Source organism: Dendrobates tinctorius, unplaced genomic scaffold (genome assembly GCF_039654945.1).
Source record: "Dendrobates tinctorius isolate UK_male_01 unplaced genomic scaffold, ASM3965494v1 ptg000023l, whole genome shotgun sequence".
Classification (NCBI taxonomy): domain Eukaryota; kingdom Metazoa; phylum Chordata; class Amphibia; order Anura; family Dendrobatidae; genus Dendrobates; species Dendrobates tinctorius.
The window spans coordinates 15387400-15403823 of NW_027361691.1; the positions used below are offsets into that span (position 1 = coordinate 15387400).

Genomic DNA, 16424 nt, shown 5'->3' on the forward strand with positions numbered 1-16424 from the left:
CTACACTTATATATATTTTTGGACTGTGCTTTATCATGTTTTGTATAGCAATGCTGTAATCAGAATAATATTATATATATATACATATATATACAGTTGTGGCCAATAGTATTGACACCCCTGCAATTCTGTCAGATAATACTCAGTTTCTTCCTGAAAATGATTGCAAACACAAATTCTTTGTTATTATTATCTTCATTTAATTTGTCTTAAATGAAAAAACACATTGTTGTACACTATGATCCTTACGACATGGGCAAGGTCATACACGTTAATCCTGCCCACATGGGCATTGTCATACCCTATGATCCTGACCACATGGGCATGGTCATGCATATTAATCTTGCCCACATGGGCATCGTCATACCGTATGATCCTGACCATGAGCATTGTCATACTCTTTATTCCTGCTTGCATGGGCATTGTCATACCCTATGATTCTGACCACATGGGCATTGTCATATGCTACGGTCATATAACGCACGTAAATAAAGCAAAGGTACATAGTACATATTGAATGAATGTACAGTTGTGGCCAAAAGTATTGACACCCCTGCAATTCTGTCCGATAATACTCAGTTTCTTCCTGAAAATGATTGCAAACACAAATTCTTTGTTATTATTATCTTCATTTAATTTGTCTTAAATGAAAAAACACAAAAAGAATTGTCCTAAAGCCAAATTGGGTATAATTCCACACCAAACATAAAAAAGAGGGTGGACAAAAGTATTGGCGCTGTTGAAAAATCATGTGATGCTTCTCTAATTTGTGTAATTAACAGCACCTGTAACTTACCTGTGGCACCTAACAGGTGTTGGCAATAACTAAATCACACTTGCAGCCAGTTGACATGGATTAAAGTTGACTCAACCTCTGTCCTGTGTCCTTGTGTGTACCACATTGAGCATGGAGAAAAGAAAGAAGACCAAAGAACTGTCTGAGGACTTGAGAAACCAAATTGTGAGGAAGCATGAGCAATCTCAAGGCTACAAGTCCATCTCCAAAGACCTGAATGTTCCTGTGTCTACCGTGCGCAGTGTCATCAAGAAGTTTAAAGCCCATGGCACTGTGGCTAACCTCCCTAGATGTGGATGGAAAAGAAAAATTGACAAGAGATTTCAACGCAAGATTGTGCGGATGTTGGATAAAGAACCTCGACTAACATCCAAACAAGTTCAAGCTGCCCTGCAGTCCGAGGGTACAACAGTGTCAACCCGTACTATCCGTCGGCGTCTGAATGAAAAGGGACTGTATGGTAGGAGACCCAGGAAGACCCCACTTCTTACCCCGAGACATAAAAAAGCCAGGCTGGAGTTTGCCAAAACTTACCTGAAAAAGCCTAAAACGTTTTGGAAGAATGTTCTCTGGTCAGATGAGACAAAAGTAGAGCTTTTTGGGCAAAGGCATCAACATAGAGTTTACAGGAAATAAAAAGGCATTCAAAGAAAAAAACACGGTCCCTACATTCAAACATGGTGGAGGTTCCCTGATGTTTTGGGGTTGCTTTGCTGCCTCTGGCACTGGACTGCTTGACCGTGTGCATGGCATTATGAAGTCTGAAGTCTACCAACAAATTTTGCAGCATAATGTAGGGCCCAGTGTGAGAAAGCTGGGTCTCCCTCAGAGGTCATGGGTCTTCCAGCAGGACAATGACCCAAAACACACTTCAAAAAGCACTAGAAAATGGTTTGAGAGAAAGCACTGGAGGCTTCTAAGGTGGCCAGCAATGAGTCCAGACCTGAATCCCATAGAACACCTGTGGAGAGATCTAAAAATGGCAGTTTGGAGAAGGCACCCTTCTAATATCAGGGACCTGGAGCAGTTTGCCAAAGAAGAATGGTATAAAATTCCAGCAGAGCATTGTAAGAAACTCATTGATGGTTACCGGAAGCGGTTGGTCGCAGTTATTTTGGCCAAAGGTTGTGCAACCAAGTATTAGGCTGAGGGTGCCAATACTTTTGTCCGGCCCATTTTTGGAGTTTTGTGTGAAATGATCAATGTTTTGCTTTTTGCTTCATTCTCTTTTGTGTTTTTTCATTTAAGACAAATTAAATGAAGATAATAATACCAAAGAATTTGTGTTTGCAATCATTTTCAGGAAGAAACTGAGTATTATCTGACAGAATTGCAGGGGTGTCAATACTTTTGGCCACAACTGTATATAGACAGGTCACTGTCTCCTACAAGTCCAGCTCACTCTTCTCCCGCTGCTGTCATCATTTCATTACCAATAGAAATGTGTCATTACCTTTCTTTATTTTTTCTTTTTTCAAGGTATCTGGTTATTCACTTTCGATTCAAGCCAGAGATAGTGGTTTCCCATCCCTCTCATCCACCGTGACAGTAAACATCGATATTTCAGATGTGAATGATAACAGCCCCCAGTTTACACCGGCCAACTACAGCGCCGTCATACAGGTAGGATATATTACTTATCACTGTATTACTGTGTCATTAGTATTACTATTAGGTTGCTAATAGCTGCTGTTACAGATGAAACTTGTTTTTACTGCGTTTTGACTGTAAAAATGGCTTGTTATTTTTTGATCATCTGACATTGATATCAAAGAACATTTGATAGTTCAAGTAGTTACTAGTCCCTAATACTTTCAGATGAAAGCTGCATGAGAATAGAAAAAAAAAATTGTTTACGACCTGGAAACAGCACCGCCATTGTTCTCAGGCTGCTCCCGGTATTGCAATTAAACTCTTCACCAGATAGGTGATGATAATTAGTAAATCAATTGGGGTTCAACTCTGATCTGCTAGGTTTCATCTATTCTGTGTATTCTGTGGGGACAATTCATGAAAGTTTTATGCCACTAATGTGGAGTGAAAGCTTTGGAAAAACTCAAGATTTTTGCGCAAAAATTTTGTGACACTTTGGATCAGCTCCACCAAACGTCCTGATTGGAAAAGGATATCTGGTGCAGCGTATGGAGGCACTCAGAAGAGGCGCCAAATTCATTAAGTGGCTTGTGCCTTTTAATAAATTGGGCTCTACTTCCACTCCATTAAGACTGGCTCAGTCCGAGCTTGCTCTATGCCATTCTTGATGAATCATCCCCAATAAGTGTTCTCATCCAGAATACCCCTTTAAAGGTTATTCCTTTGCAAGGATTTTTTTGTTGTTCACTTGCTTCCTAACTGCTAAGTCTAGCGAGTTATCTGAAAAGTTTTTGTTTGCTGCCACAGATGCCTGGTAGTCATTTTTCTAGCTGAGTGCAGTTCTCAACACTCTCTCTGCTCAATTCTCCCTTCCTTCAGTGTTAGAGATAACAGCAGGGAAGGAAAGGGGATTGCACACAGATCTTCACTGTGTGAGCAAGAGAGAAAGCATCTACAGTCTCAAAGAGGGCAGATAAAACAGACCTTAGTAAAGGAGGAAAACATATTAAGAGAAAAAAAGTGCAGGATAGAATATGTGCTGATATGTGTTGCTAAAGACAACAGCAACCTAGATACAAACAAAGCTCACATCTAGCCTATTATACTGGGAGAAAGTCTGTAAGTATTTTCTCTTGTTGAGTGCAGTTCTGGACAGCTCTACTCATCCCTCCCTTCCTTCAGTATTATAGATAACAACTGGGAGGGAAACGGACTCTAGATTTCTCTCTTCTGTGTGTTCAAGAAATAAAGTATCTACAGTCTCAGAGAGGGTAGAGAAAACAAGCTTTAGAAAAGGAAATGGAGGGAAACACCTTAAGAGCAAATAAGTTCAGGATAGAATCTGTGTTAATATATGTGTTACTGAAGACAACAGTACCCTGGTTACACACAGAGCTTTTATCCAGCCTACATTACTGAGAAAATCACTCCCACAAGGGAAAAATACAAAACTTGAAAACTGCATATCACAGGATTTTAAAATGAATGAAGATTGCAGACTAAAACTTTGTGCAATTTTATTAACTAGTTGTAGCTTCTAAAATATGTAAAAATAATTTCTTCCATGTCAAAATTCTCCATTGCAATACCACGTAGAGCCTGAAGACTAGAAGGGTGCTCTGTTGGTATAAATAAAAACACATTTTTTTTCTTCTAATCACAGAAAGTCTAATTAATTCTAATTAAAACAGTTGAAGACAAGAGGCATTAACTAAAGTAAGACGCCTCCATGTCAAACCAAGTTCTCGAAAACTCCTGCCATTCTATTCTGGGTGAAATAAATAGCTTAATGTCTTCCTTTTATGTATTATCGGTAACACAATCATTTTTCTAACCCTCTGCTGAGAATTATCCACTTTGCCCAATATATGTGAAGCTAAGAAGATGTTTAATACGTAATGCAGGTCACAGGTTGGTTAGTCTGGTAAACAAGCAGAGGTATCTACTAATCTCTTGACCAAGGATTAAATGTGACTTGTGCCTTATGAATCACTTCTGTGAGTCCCTAGCCGAGAGCTTCATTACTGGACTGTAATGAATGAGCCCGGCTTATACGTCACGCTGCCAGGCCTCGGATATTGATTAATGGACTTTTAAATATAAATCTGGAGATATGAACAAGAGGAACTCGCTCATATGTTTATTCAAGCTAAGAGAAGAATATTCAGCATAGTTGATGGTTGGGCAAGGTGTTTTGGCACTCAAATCAACCACCAAGCCCTAACTCGGCCAATACAATGCAAAATATGGTGTAGTGCAGCGGTAACACACTTATGCAGTGATGAGGCAGTGACCCAGCAAAGTTCCAAAAAAAAAAAGTCTCTTTAAGGTGCTTACTTCACAGCATAAATGTCCAGCTCATATAAACGCAGCACACGATATCCTCTGGATCGCAGCCAGGAAACATATCCTCTGGATTTCAGTCACTAAACACGCCAGTCCACCTCTGACCGTTGCTGTGGGCGACTGCACCGCCGTGTTAATGTCTCTTTACTCACAGCATTACACAGTACATGATATCCTTCAGTTTACAGTCACTAAACACGCCAGTCCTCCTTTTAAAAATGAGGATGAATTAACTCATGGAGATCAACATCCAACACTTTGGGGGGGGCGCCATCACATATTTCTCAACGCAGTGATTCTAGAGCACTGCCCCCATCCCTTATGGGAAATATGTAAAAACATGCAAAACACAAGCCGCGGAGACACCATCACATGTTTCTCAACGCAAGCAACGACTAGCCAGGTCTTTCCCCGGGAAGGAACAACCACGGAAAGGGCAGTCTCCAATGAAGGAAACCACCTATGCCAAAACATGGTATCCATCCACAGACAGCTGTTTCGGGGTATTGCCCCTCATCAGTGTGGAGTAGGAAACTGGCCAGTAGGAGCAATGCCTAGTAGAAGACTGTGAAAAATGAGGATGAATGAACTGCAATGCCCTCTCATGGCCTCAATACACCTCCGTGCGCATCCTGCAGGTAACCTACAGTGACCCTCACATGTAACACCAGTCACTGCCTCACAATGGATAAGATGTGGGTTCATTAGTAGGGTATATCCATTAATAGAGTTGGGGAAAACAATTTGTAGGACCTTGACAAAGCAGCCACGTCGGTCGTCCGTAACCTTCAGACTAGAGCCCTATGAAACTGATCTGCCAGCATCTCTGGTGCCTCATCTTATTAGTTGTCCTGGCATGATGTTATGCATGTGTTATGCCCTAATGATGAGCCTACTATTAGTATGCCTGCTAATCAGACATAGTCTGGTAGATAGGAGAAGGTTTGCGGGCTCTACTCCAGTGGACTACCAATGTGGCTGCTGGACCAAGGTCCTGCAAATCATTTTTGCTTGACTCCACATAACAGGGCTTTGCAGGGGTGCATGGCAGCATTACTGTACCTCCAGATCTCCACAATTTCATAAACCTAATTGAGGTATTCTTCCAGAAAAAAAGCTTTTACTTCCGAGGGTATGGCATCCAATTAAGTAGATAGGAGAAAGTTTTCGGGGCTCTACTCCGGTGGACTACCAATGTAGCTACTCAACCAAGGTCCTGCAATTCTTTTTTGCTGGAGACCACATAACAGGGCTTTGCAGGGGTGCGCTGCGGCATTACTGTACCTCCAGATCGCTACAATTTCATAAACCCAATAGACTTATTCTCCCCCAGAAACAAAGCTTTTACTTCCGAGGGTATGACATCCAATTAACCCTTTATGACAGAACATGGAGGTAGTATGTAGCACCATATTATATTGTAAGTTTAATTTACCATTATACAGTATATGATCAAACCTATCTTTGTAGATCATGATATGTCACTGGACATGTAATGACAAAAAGCTTCATTAAAGGGGGTTTACATAAATGGTTTGTGAAGCTCAGTTTCTTTCTTGAAATACTGGGATTTTTTCTTCTGCATCAAAAGCTAAAGAATTGATGAGAGGCCGAAGCCTTTACCTAGGTCATGTAGTTTGAGCAGACCAAGACATGCCGAATACCTTCCCGACTTAGTATATTAAGCATGCCGACTTAGAAAATTATTTATAGTGTATCTCCATGTTAACTAGTAGAATAATATAAATCCATTATTGGACATTTTGGTGGTGGACCTTCCCTTGGTGTAACCTAATGTAAAAGTTTTTGGGATTTGACTGGAAAACAAGTTACTTTATTTTATGCTACATACCTCATTACTTTATCTTTTAGGAGAACAAACCTACCGGGACAAGTATCCTCCAGCTGGTAGTCACCGACAAAGACTCATACCATAATGGACCACCATTTACATTCACCATAATAAGTGGAAATGAAGGCGGCCGGTTTGTTCTGGATCAGTCTGGGGTCTTACGTTCTGCTGTTGTTTTTCAACACACGATCGCGAATGAGCATCTCCTGCACATACAGGTATTTCAAGGTCTAACTTGTTGAGATAGACAAGATAAAGAAAAGTCACTGTCCTTAAAGCCCCCATCACACATAGCGAGATCGCTGCTGAGTCACAAGCTGCTGAGTGACACTGACCAGCGACCGCCCCCCTGCCGGTTATCGCTGATCGTCCTGGAATGGCCAGGACATTTTTTTGATCGCTGGGCTCCCGCTGGCCAGCACGCATCGCTGCGTGTGACAGGCGGGAGACCAGCGATCAGCGCGCTGGTGACTAAGGTAAACGCAGGGTTTCTAAGCGGCGCGCAGTGCTTAGAAACCCGATGTGTACCTTAGTTAACAGCGCGCTGATGCAGGGAGCTGATAACCAAGGTACACATCGGGTTTCTAAGTGCTGTGCGCTGCTTAGAAACCCGATGTGTACCTTGGTTACCAGCTCCCTGCACCAGCGCGCTGGTAACTAAGGTACACAGTGGGTAACTAAGCGACGTGCGTCTCTTGTTACCCCCCGTGTCGCTTGTGCTGATCGCTGGTGAAGCTGCCTGTTTGGCAGCTCACCAGCGATGATCTAGCGACACACCAGCGATCCTGACAAGGTCATATCGTTGTCGGGATCGCTGGTGCGTCGCTATGTGTGACGGGGCCCTAAGAGTTAATAATCTATAAGAGAGAGGTCATTGCATATAAAAGCTTAAAGGAGAGAGGACCCTGACAGTAAGAGCTGATGCTCTCCAGAAGAGAGGACTCTTCCCATAATAGCTGACACTCTACAGGAGAGAGGATCCTCCACATAAGAGCTGACACTCTACAGGAGAGAGGATCCTGCACATAAGAGCTGACACTCTACAGGAGAGAGGACCCTGCACATAAGAGCATACGATCTACAGGAGAGAGGACCCTGCACATAAGAGCTGACACTCTACAGGAGAGAGGATCCTGCACATAAGAGCTGACACTCTACAGGAGAGAGGACCCTGCACATAAGAGCTGATGCTCTACAGGAGAGAGGACCCTGCACATAAGAGCTGACACTCTACAGGAGAGAGGATCCTGCACATAAGAGCTGACACTCTACAGGAGAGAGGACCCTGCACATAAGAGCTGACACTCTACAGGAGAGAGGACCCTGCACATAAGAGCTGACACTCTACAGGAGAGAGGACCCTGCACATAAGAGCTGATGCTCTACAGGAGAGAGGATCCTGCCCTTAAGAACCGACTCCCTACAGAAGCGAGGACCTTGTCGATAAGAGCTGACACTCTACAGGAGAGAGAAATCTGCCCAAAAAAACTGACATTTTACAGTATAGGGGATCCTGCAGAGGATTAAAGATATCTATGACTTCAGTCTCTATATCATATTACATCAGGCCCTCCTATTAGAAAACTTATGACAGTAGCTTCTAGCAAGATGGCCCCTACGCGATTTTCCCACCCATAATGTCACCCATATATCAGCAGTTAGGCAAGAAACAATTAGAGTTAATTATTTAGCATAGTCATTGCTCAGGTGGGGATAGATACAACACAATGCCTTTAGTGGGCAAGAGGGGCAGAATTTGGCTGTGGATTGATTTTGAGGAAGAAAGGCTTAAATCCATGATAGTGAAAAAGTAGATTCAGCAAAGCAGATTGCCAAAAACGTATAAGAAATAATTCCATTTTCTTGACAATCCCACCAGTGGTCCTTTTGTTTTTCATAAAGTTGACTTAATTTTTCTTTTCTCCAAACAGGTGAAAGACTCGGGTAAACCACCGATGACCTCTCAAACCTATGTACATGTAAGAGTTATTGAAGAGAGTATCCACAAACCTTCTGCCACCCCACTGGAGATATACATTGTCACCATGGAAGATGACTTCCCGGGAGGAGTCATAGGCAAGATTCACGCCACCGATCAGGATGTCTACGATGTCCTCTCCTACGCCCTCAAATCAGACCAGAAGAGCTTGTTCAAAGTGAACAGTCACGACGGAAAGGTTATCGCCCTTGGAGGTCTTGACGGGGGCAAATACAACTTGAACATATCGGTTAGTGATGGCCGCTACCAGGTGTCAGTCGACGTGACGGTCCACGTTGAGCAGTTGATCCAGGATATGTTGCACAATGCCGTCACCATACGTTTCGAGAACATCTCTCCCGAAGATTTTGTGGGGCTTCATTTGCATGGCTTTCGACGTACCCTCAGGAACGCGGTTCTCACACAGAAAGAGGACAGCCTGTATATAATCAGCATCCAGCCGGTGGCAGGCACAAACCAGCTGGACATGCTGTTCGCCGTACAAATGCAAAGTGGAGGTTTCTACAAGCCGGCGTATTTGATTCAGAAGCTGTCAAATGCTAGGAGACATTTGGAAAATGTAATTCGGATATCAACAATCCTGGAAAAGAATTGCTCGGGATTGGATTGTCAGGAGCAACATTGTGAACAGACGTTGTCGATAGATTCCCACTCGCTGATGACCTACAGCACTGCCAGAATCAGTTTTGTATGCCCACGCTTTTATAGGAATGTGCGCTGTATATGCAATGGTGAGTAATGGCGTCCTGGTTTACACTGGTAGGGAATTTTTTATTTAATCTGTGGTTGCTAAGATTATAAAAACATGGCTGCCTTCTTCCAAGGTTGTGTCTGGTATTGCAGCTCCATTGATGCGTATAGTAAAGTGATGTTTTAGAAAGACGCAATAACGTATTGATCGGTGGGAGTCTGACTGCTGGGACCAATCTGCAGAATGGGCCACTATTATCCTCATTTTACCTTGTGAGGCAGTGACCCCTGTTACAGCTAGGAGGCGCTGTATGTGCTCCTCAGGATACGCATGGAGGCGTAATGGTGATAGTGAGACAGTGACCAGCGTCATTGTGAATGGCCGATATGTGTCGCAGAGGAGATCCTCTGCGCTGTAAGCCAGTAATGTTGCTCTAGGACCTGCAGTCCTACATGCTTTGTTTTTGTTTGTTTACTTATAAGGGAGGCTTACAGGGTTAGTCGGAGAGCTGGGTGGGACAGGCTAACCACACATACACCGCTCACTTGGGGTGGTTACAGCTACATAATGTGACCATGGTTTTGGTTACATAGTCAGCGTGTATGGACCTGAATAGTCTGTGATGTAAGGTCCTGGAAGGCCTGTGTGTTGGAAGGTCCTAACTTCCTGAATAGTACGTGGAGAGGCCTTGGACCTGAAGTCCTGTGTGTTGGAAGGTCCTAACTTCCTGAATAGTACGTGGAGAGGCCTTGGACCTGAAGTCCTGTGTGTTGGAAGGTCCTAGGAGTGGACGACTTAGTAAAGAGCACATAAAGAGGCCGTGTATGTGTAGAGTCTGTGACGGCGCTGCGTTGGGGAAGCTATTGTCCTTGTGAGGGTCTGGACTTTCAGGAGTGCCCTGGTCGCAAGGACAGTGATCCCAGTGAGGCAGCTTTCCCAGGAGTGAGGACTGACAAGGAGTCAGCGTGTGGAGCAGTAGCTCCTGTAAGGTAACTCCACAGACTGTTGGTGCTTGTTATGTTCCATGGATGTTACTGGACTGTTCGGCATGCGGTCACCCACAACTGGACAGTGAGAAGTCGGGCGTGTTTAGTGACTGTAAGTTTAGCCGTGAACTGTGAAGTGCTATGGACTATGTGTTAGGTCTTTGAAGTGTAACATGGCCTACAGTGCGGTTTATGATGCTAAAATAAATCCAAATAGACTGTTTTGTGAGAAAAACGTGCCTATGTGCCTTCATCCCGTTGCCAAGCGAGTGTCCCCCAACACTCAGTAAGCGCTGCCTTACATACTCTATGTTCATTCCCTATGGGGCTGACGAGTAGTGCGCCATTTTCGGGAGCTTTATAGACAATGAAAGAAGCAGCGGTAGGACATCCGGCCTCATACTCTGTTTTGAAACAGGCATAAAAGTTCCCCCATTGGGTATAAAAGTTCTCCAATTTTGTTGATCAGTGTGGATCACAGCAATCGGACCCCCACCAGTCGTTTAGTTATCATCTATCCTGCGAATAATTCATTTTCAAAGTACAACTCTTTTAAGGACTAGTAAAACCCTTGAGAGGCTGCAGCTCACATCATAGCCACTAGGTGGCCACATAAAGGCATATATAGAATGAACATCTCCTGACAGAGTATCGCAAAAATTGTGTTCTGTTTTTTTGTGAAAGTGTTCTTGAGCCACTGATCTAAAGATATGTCAAGCCAAGAGGAAAAGTAAGGAAGGTCACATCTGTGTATAGCGCACCTGTAAGGTCGGGTCCAGCACTTAATTGCTGTGTTAAGGACATGACCGGAGACTTCTCCGGCAATGCTGGTAGTAGGGACAAAGGGCCTTCCATATGTAGATCTACTTTTTGATTGATTGTGCAGCACACCTCTCTTTTTTGGGGCCCTGGTTTTAATAAATTGCCCATTGTTGCTGGGGGGATCGCAAGTGATAGATTGTGATGGGTCCAAAATTTACTCCCTGTTGGAATTTTTAATTATGGCCTTTTGTTACATAGGCAATTATGTAAGTGATAATTAGCCAATGTAGAGATGGATAGCGGATACTGTTATTGGGTACTAGAATGAACTGTATATCGATTTTAATTGGCAACTCTATGGCGTGGTTATTTGTACACCGTGTACCGAACAGAGCATCGTTCTGCATAAGACTGGCCCTGTACACAGTTCTGGGTGAATTGCGTCACTATGTGCCACTTTGACATCTGCCATAAGTTTGCTACCTCATGCCTTAAAGAGGTTGTCCAGTCTTGTGATACTGTGTGACTGCAGATTTCTGAATTCTTACAGCGTACTCACCACACGCTGTCAAGATTCTTCAGTGATGAGGCATCAACTAGACGAATGCAGGACTTATCTAGTTGGAATGTGGCCAGAAGCATTCAAATTGTACACATGTGGTCACATATCAACTAGACATGCACAGCCTTGCACAATACAAGTGCATTGAATGGAGTGGACATGTCTAGTTGAAATGTGGCCGGAAGTATGCAAATCATATATATTCGGTCACATGCCGACTAGACGAACACAACCTCGCTCAGTGCAAGTGTATTGAATGAGGCTGGACATGTTTAGTTGGAATGTGGCTAGAAGTATGCATCATATACATCCGGTCACATGCTGACTAGACGAACACAACCTCGTTCAGTGTGTATTGAGTGAGGCTGGACATGTTTAGTATGCATCGTATGCATGCGGTCACATGCCAAATAGACGTACACAGCCTTGCTCAATACAAGTGTGTTGAATGAGACTGGGCATGTCTAGTCGGAATGTAGCCAGAACAATGCAAATCGTATACTTGCAGTCACATGAGCGCACCCGCTATTGGCCTTAACACTGGAAAATCCTGACAGTGTGTTAGTTTGTGTACTTTTATTATTCCAAATTCTGCAGTCACAGAGTTATTATTATTATTATTTTGCTCATTTATATAGCACCCTTAATTCCACAGCGCTTTGCACACATTATCATCACTGTCCCCATTGGGGCTCACAATCTAGCATCCCTATCAGTATGTCTTCGGAATGTGGGAGGAAACCGGAGAACCCGGAGGAAACCCCCGCCAATACTAGGAGAACATACAAACTCCTTGCAGATATTGTCCATGGTGGGAGTTGAACCCAGGACCCCAGCGCTGCAAGGCTGCAGTTATTGCAGACATTTATCACAATATTTTATTTTGTTTGAAATCAACATGGACCAACCCTTTAAAACAGACAGGCATCTTAAGTGTTGATACTATGTCTTTAGGCCTAATGACTCATGGCCAAAAATGCTTCAACCAGCAGAAATCTAAGAAACCAATATATTAGCCACTCCGCTCCATGCTGAGAATGATTGTAGGGTTTAGTATTTTTAGAAAATCTCGGTCAATCGGCGGTAGCCGTCCCCGTCTAATTATATGCTTCCAGAAAGTCGTAGGTCTAACCAAGAGAAGAGCAGAAGAACAGCTGGGGCTATTGTTTCGTCATTCTTCAGGATTGTTGAGTCGGGGGGGAACACGGCTGATCCCCTCTTGTACGGCCCGAGAGCCTAAACATAGGTTCACTTCTGAATGCATTAGCCTGAATGGATGCCAGTGCTGCCAACCTGGTATTTAGAGCACTTACGGAAACAATAGTTTTCTTGTGGACGCAAATTAAAAAGACTGAAGCCTTCTGCGTGCGCTCCCTCGTTAGGAGCTTTCCAGGGTTTGTGTGCCGCAACACGGAAGATTTTCACATTCCTGTCATATTATTATGACATAGTCTAATTGCTGAAAAAAATCCTGAATGTATTAATTTCCAACCCCGTGACATTCACGGCTTTACTTCCCCTCCCTTTCAGGCATTTTCCCCCTTCCGAATGTAACGAGGTCATTAATGGAATCCTAATGGTTTTATTGCGGGATGAAACGTTTCCTTTCCATTTCCTGTTCTCTGTAAATATAGAAGATAACACAGCATATAATAGCAAGGCTCAGTTTACATGTAGTCGAAGACCTGCACCTGCGATCATCAATGCAGCTGAATTTTCTTTGTTTCGTCCATTACAAACGTATGAAAAATGCCAAAAAGGAGGTCAGAAAGATCACAAAGTGAATTCAACTCTCCTGTCGGCGGTTTCGCATGAATCCCGTTTTTTCAGGGCATCAGACAAAAGCCCATAGAATGATACAATGTGAACCCCAGACTAAGGGCACATTCAAGCGTCCTTACAAATCAATCCAAGATTGGACCGCAATGCATGGACTGGCTTCGGTTCTCCCGACCCGTACGTGACAGCGTGATAGAAATATATGAAGCTGTCCAACGGGCAGTCTGTGCATTGCGGTCTGATCTCGGACCAATTTGTACGGCCATCTGAATGCACCTTAGGAGTGATTTTAGTCCTGTCATATCTCCCTGTTTTTGCCATTTTTTTAAAAAAAATATTAATCTGTCTGCAGATTTTTTTCTATTTAATCTGAGAGCCACATAATTCATGGGCAGAGAGCCTGATTCCAGGGATGTGTCACTTGCTTTGCAGCTTCCTGTAGTTTCAATAATATCAGTTTTTTTTCAGCAGATGATCAGTAGAGGACTAGCTGTCTCATGACAGGCAGTCCAGCTAATTTGTATAACCACGCCCCCTCACCACCGATTGGCAGCTTGCTCACAGTGTGTACAAGAAACTGCCAATCAGGGAAGTGGGTGGAGTTATACAGAGCTCAGTTTTCAGCTACATCTACAGGAGAGAAAACAGGAATTCTATCAAAACTGCACCATGAAGTCCAGTAAGTGATACATTCTTGGAATTAGGGTCTCAGTGCCTAAATTGTGCTGCTCTCTGATTACATATCAAAATCTGCTGACATATTCTCTTTAAAAATATTGTCGGGACACTCAGCAATTTGCTCCCTGGCAATCACTTGAAGCTTCAGCCAGTCAGACATTTTCCCCTGCGGATCAAATGTAGTATTACATGACTACCAGATAAGCAATGAAGGACCATGATAGAGCATCAGCCACAAATCAAAAGAAATGGTCGAAGTCAACAGCTATGCTCATAATTTGGGAAAGTTCGACACCTACAGGCCATACATGTTATACTCCCAGCTTTAAATGCACCATATGAAAAAGACCTAGGGTTTAAATTCTATAAAAATTAAGTGAAGTGGTGTATAGACAGCGACGGCGCACCGGCGGCACCTGCTCCCTACATTCATTTCTCGAGTAATTTGAAAGCAGATGTGAAAGTGTAACCAACCCAGTGACGGTAAATATAAGCGCGGGGGTCACCCTCGTAAAAAATGGCTGCTCGGCAGAGTTCTTTAATCCCACCGCCTTGCATCTTATAATCAGGTTTAGTGAAGACACATGAACATTTAAATTAGCGGTAATCTAGAACATATTGAGTTGATGAATGCCATATGGTGCTGAACGTAGAGGAATGCGGCTCAAATCGCTCTTTTCCAAGCGGCTGCAATACGGCAGAGCTCTCTTCTGTACGGCAACGAGTGATCCTCATTGCACAGCTAGGTTTCCAGTCCATATCCCATGGTGACTTTGGGTAGCGTGAATATTGTAGTGAGGTATTGTTCAGTATCATCCCTAATGCTAATCTATACGTGCAGAACATGAGACCCAAATCATATACAGTGTCCACAGCTACCAGTAGATGCAAGTATTTATGTGCCATAAGACAGCCATCGCTTAAACTATGGGGCCCATTGAAAACCAGGTTCCTGCTTATGTTAAATCTACACATGTTCCTCAGGGGCGGGACTAAGGATTTCCCTCCCCATAGGTGCACAAAATTGGTAAAAATGGCAAGGAAGAATTGTCCTGTAGATCATAGTGTTATTTTTCCTTGCAAAGGAAGGTAAGGTACAAAATGCAGCATAAGGGGACGAAATAAACCAAAAAAGATGTCAACAAAAAGGAAGCCAAGCTTCTTACACCTTATGGTTGTGACTAAGAGTAGGATTTTAGTGCTAATGAAATGTCTATGAGAAAACATACACCAAGCTGGGAGATATCAAGACTGGGAGGAGAATAGTATAAAATTCATTTACCGAGTGAGAATATTCTAAAAATACAATATTCTGTAGTCTACAAAATAGCTGCCAAGGCTCACAAGTGTTTGTCCCTAGATTATAGACTGATACCTAAAATGTAAATTGCAGATGTATCCACCTTTATATTTCTGTAGATTTGACATTGGAATACCGTACGTATTAAATTTTCTAGCAAATTTCCCAATAGGCTTCAACCCACATCCCAACCACAGGGTGGCTGCATATAGACACATGGAGCATAAACATCTCCCAACAGAGTATCACAAAATCATGTTTTTTTTCTATGCAATTTCCCTCCATTATCTTAAAATATTAAAATATGTTGAGGCAAGACAGTAAAGTAGGACACATCTTGATCTTCCAAAATACCAGCATATGCATTGGAAGATTTTATTAATGTTTTACTTATGTATTATATTCTAAGTAATGGTTTTACTTCTATATGGGGCCCTACTTTGTGATTTTGGTTGTCATAGATAACCTCATGAGCATTGTAACACATCATGATCTGACTCCTCCTGACTACATGGAGGTTAGCATAGGCTTTGATGTTAACCACATGGTCATTGTCAAGTCAGACACTATGATCCTGATGACATCATCAATTCCATACATTATAATCCTGATCAAATGGGCATTGTCATAATTTATGGTTCTGACCACATGAGCATTGTCATACACTTTAATCCTGCCCACATGGGCATTGTTATATCCCTGTGATCCTGACCTCATGGGCATTGTTGTACACTATGATCCTTACGACATGGGCAAGGTCATACACGTTAATCCTGCCCACATGGGCATTGTCATACCCTATGATCCTGACCACATGGGCATGGTCATGCATATTAATCTTGCCCACATGGGCATCGTCATACCGTATGATCCTGACCATGAGCATTGTCATACACTTTATTCCTGCTTGCATGGGCATTGTCATACCCTATGATTCTGACCACATGGGCATTGTCATATGCTACGGTCATATAACGCACGTAAATAAAGCAAAGGTACATAGTACATATTGAATGAATGTACAGTTGTGGCCAAAAGTATTGACACCCCTGCAATTCTGTCCGATAATACTCAGTTTCT

The 16424-nt window shown here is 43.0% G+C and overlaps 1 protein-coding gene across 6 annotated transcripts in view; it reads left to right on the forward strand.

Annotated features, from left to right (window-relative positions):
• Positions 1-16424, forward strand: part of FAT3 (FAT atypical cadherin 3) — a 745842-nt gene that overhangs the window by 681568 nt on the left and 47850 nt on the right. For all 6 annotated transcript variants that reach the window (XM_073569283.1, XM_073569280.1, XM_073569281.1 and 3 more), the window contains 3 exons: positions 2276-2419; positions 6608-6805; positions 8519-9317. In XM_073569283.1, the coding sequence (XP_073425384.1) occupies positions 2276-2419; positions 6608-6805; positions 8519-9317 (1141 nt within the window). The remainder of the gene's footprint in view (positions 1-2275; positions 2420-6607; positions 6806-8518; positions 9318-16424) is intronic.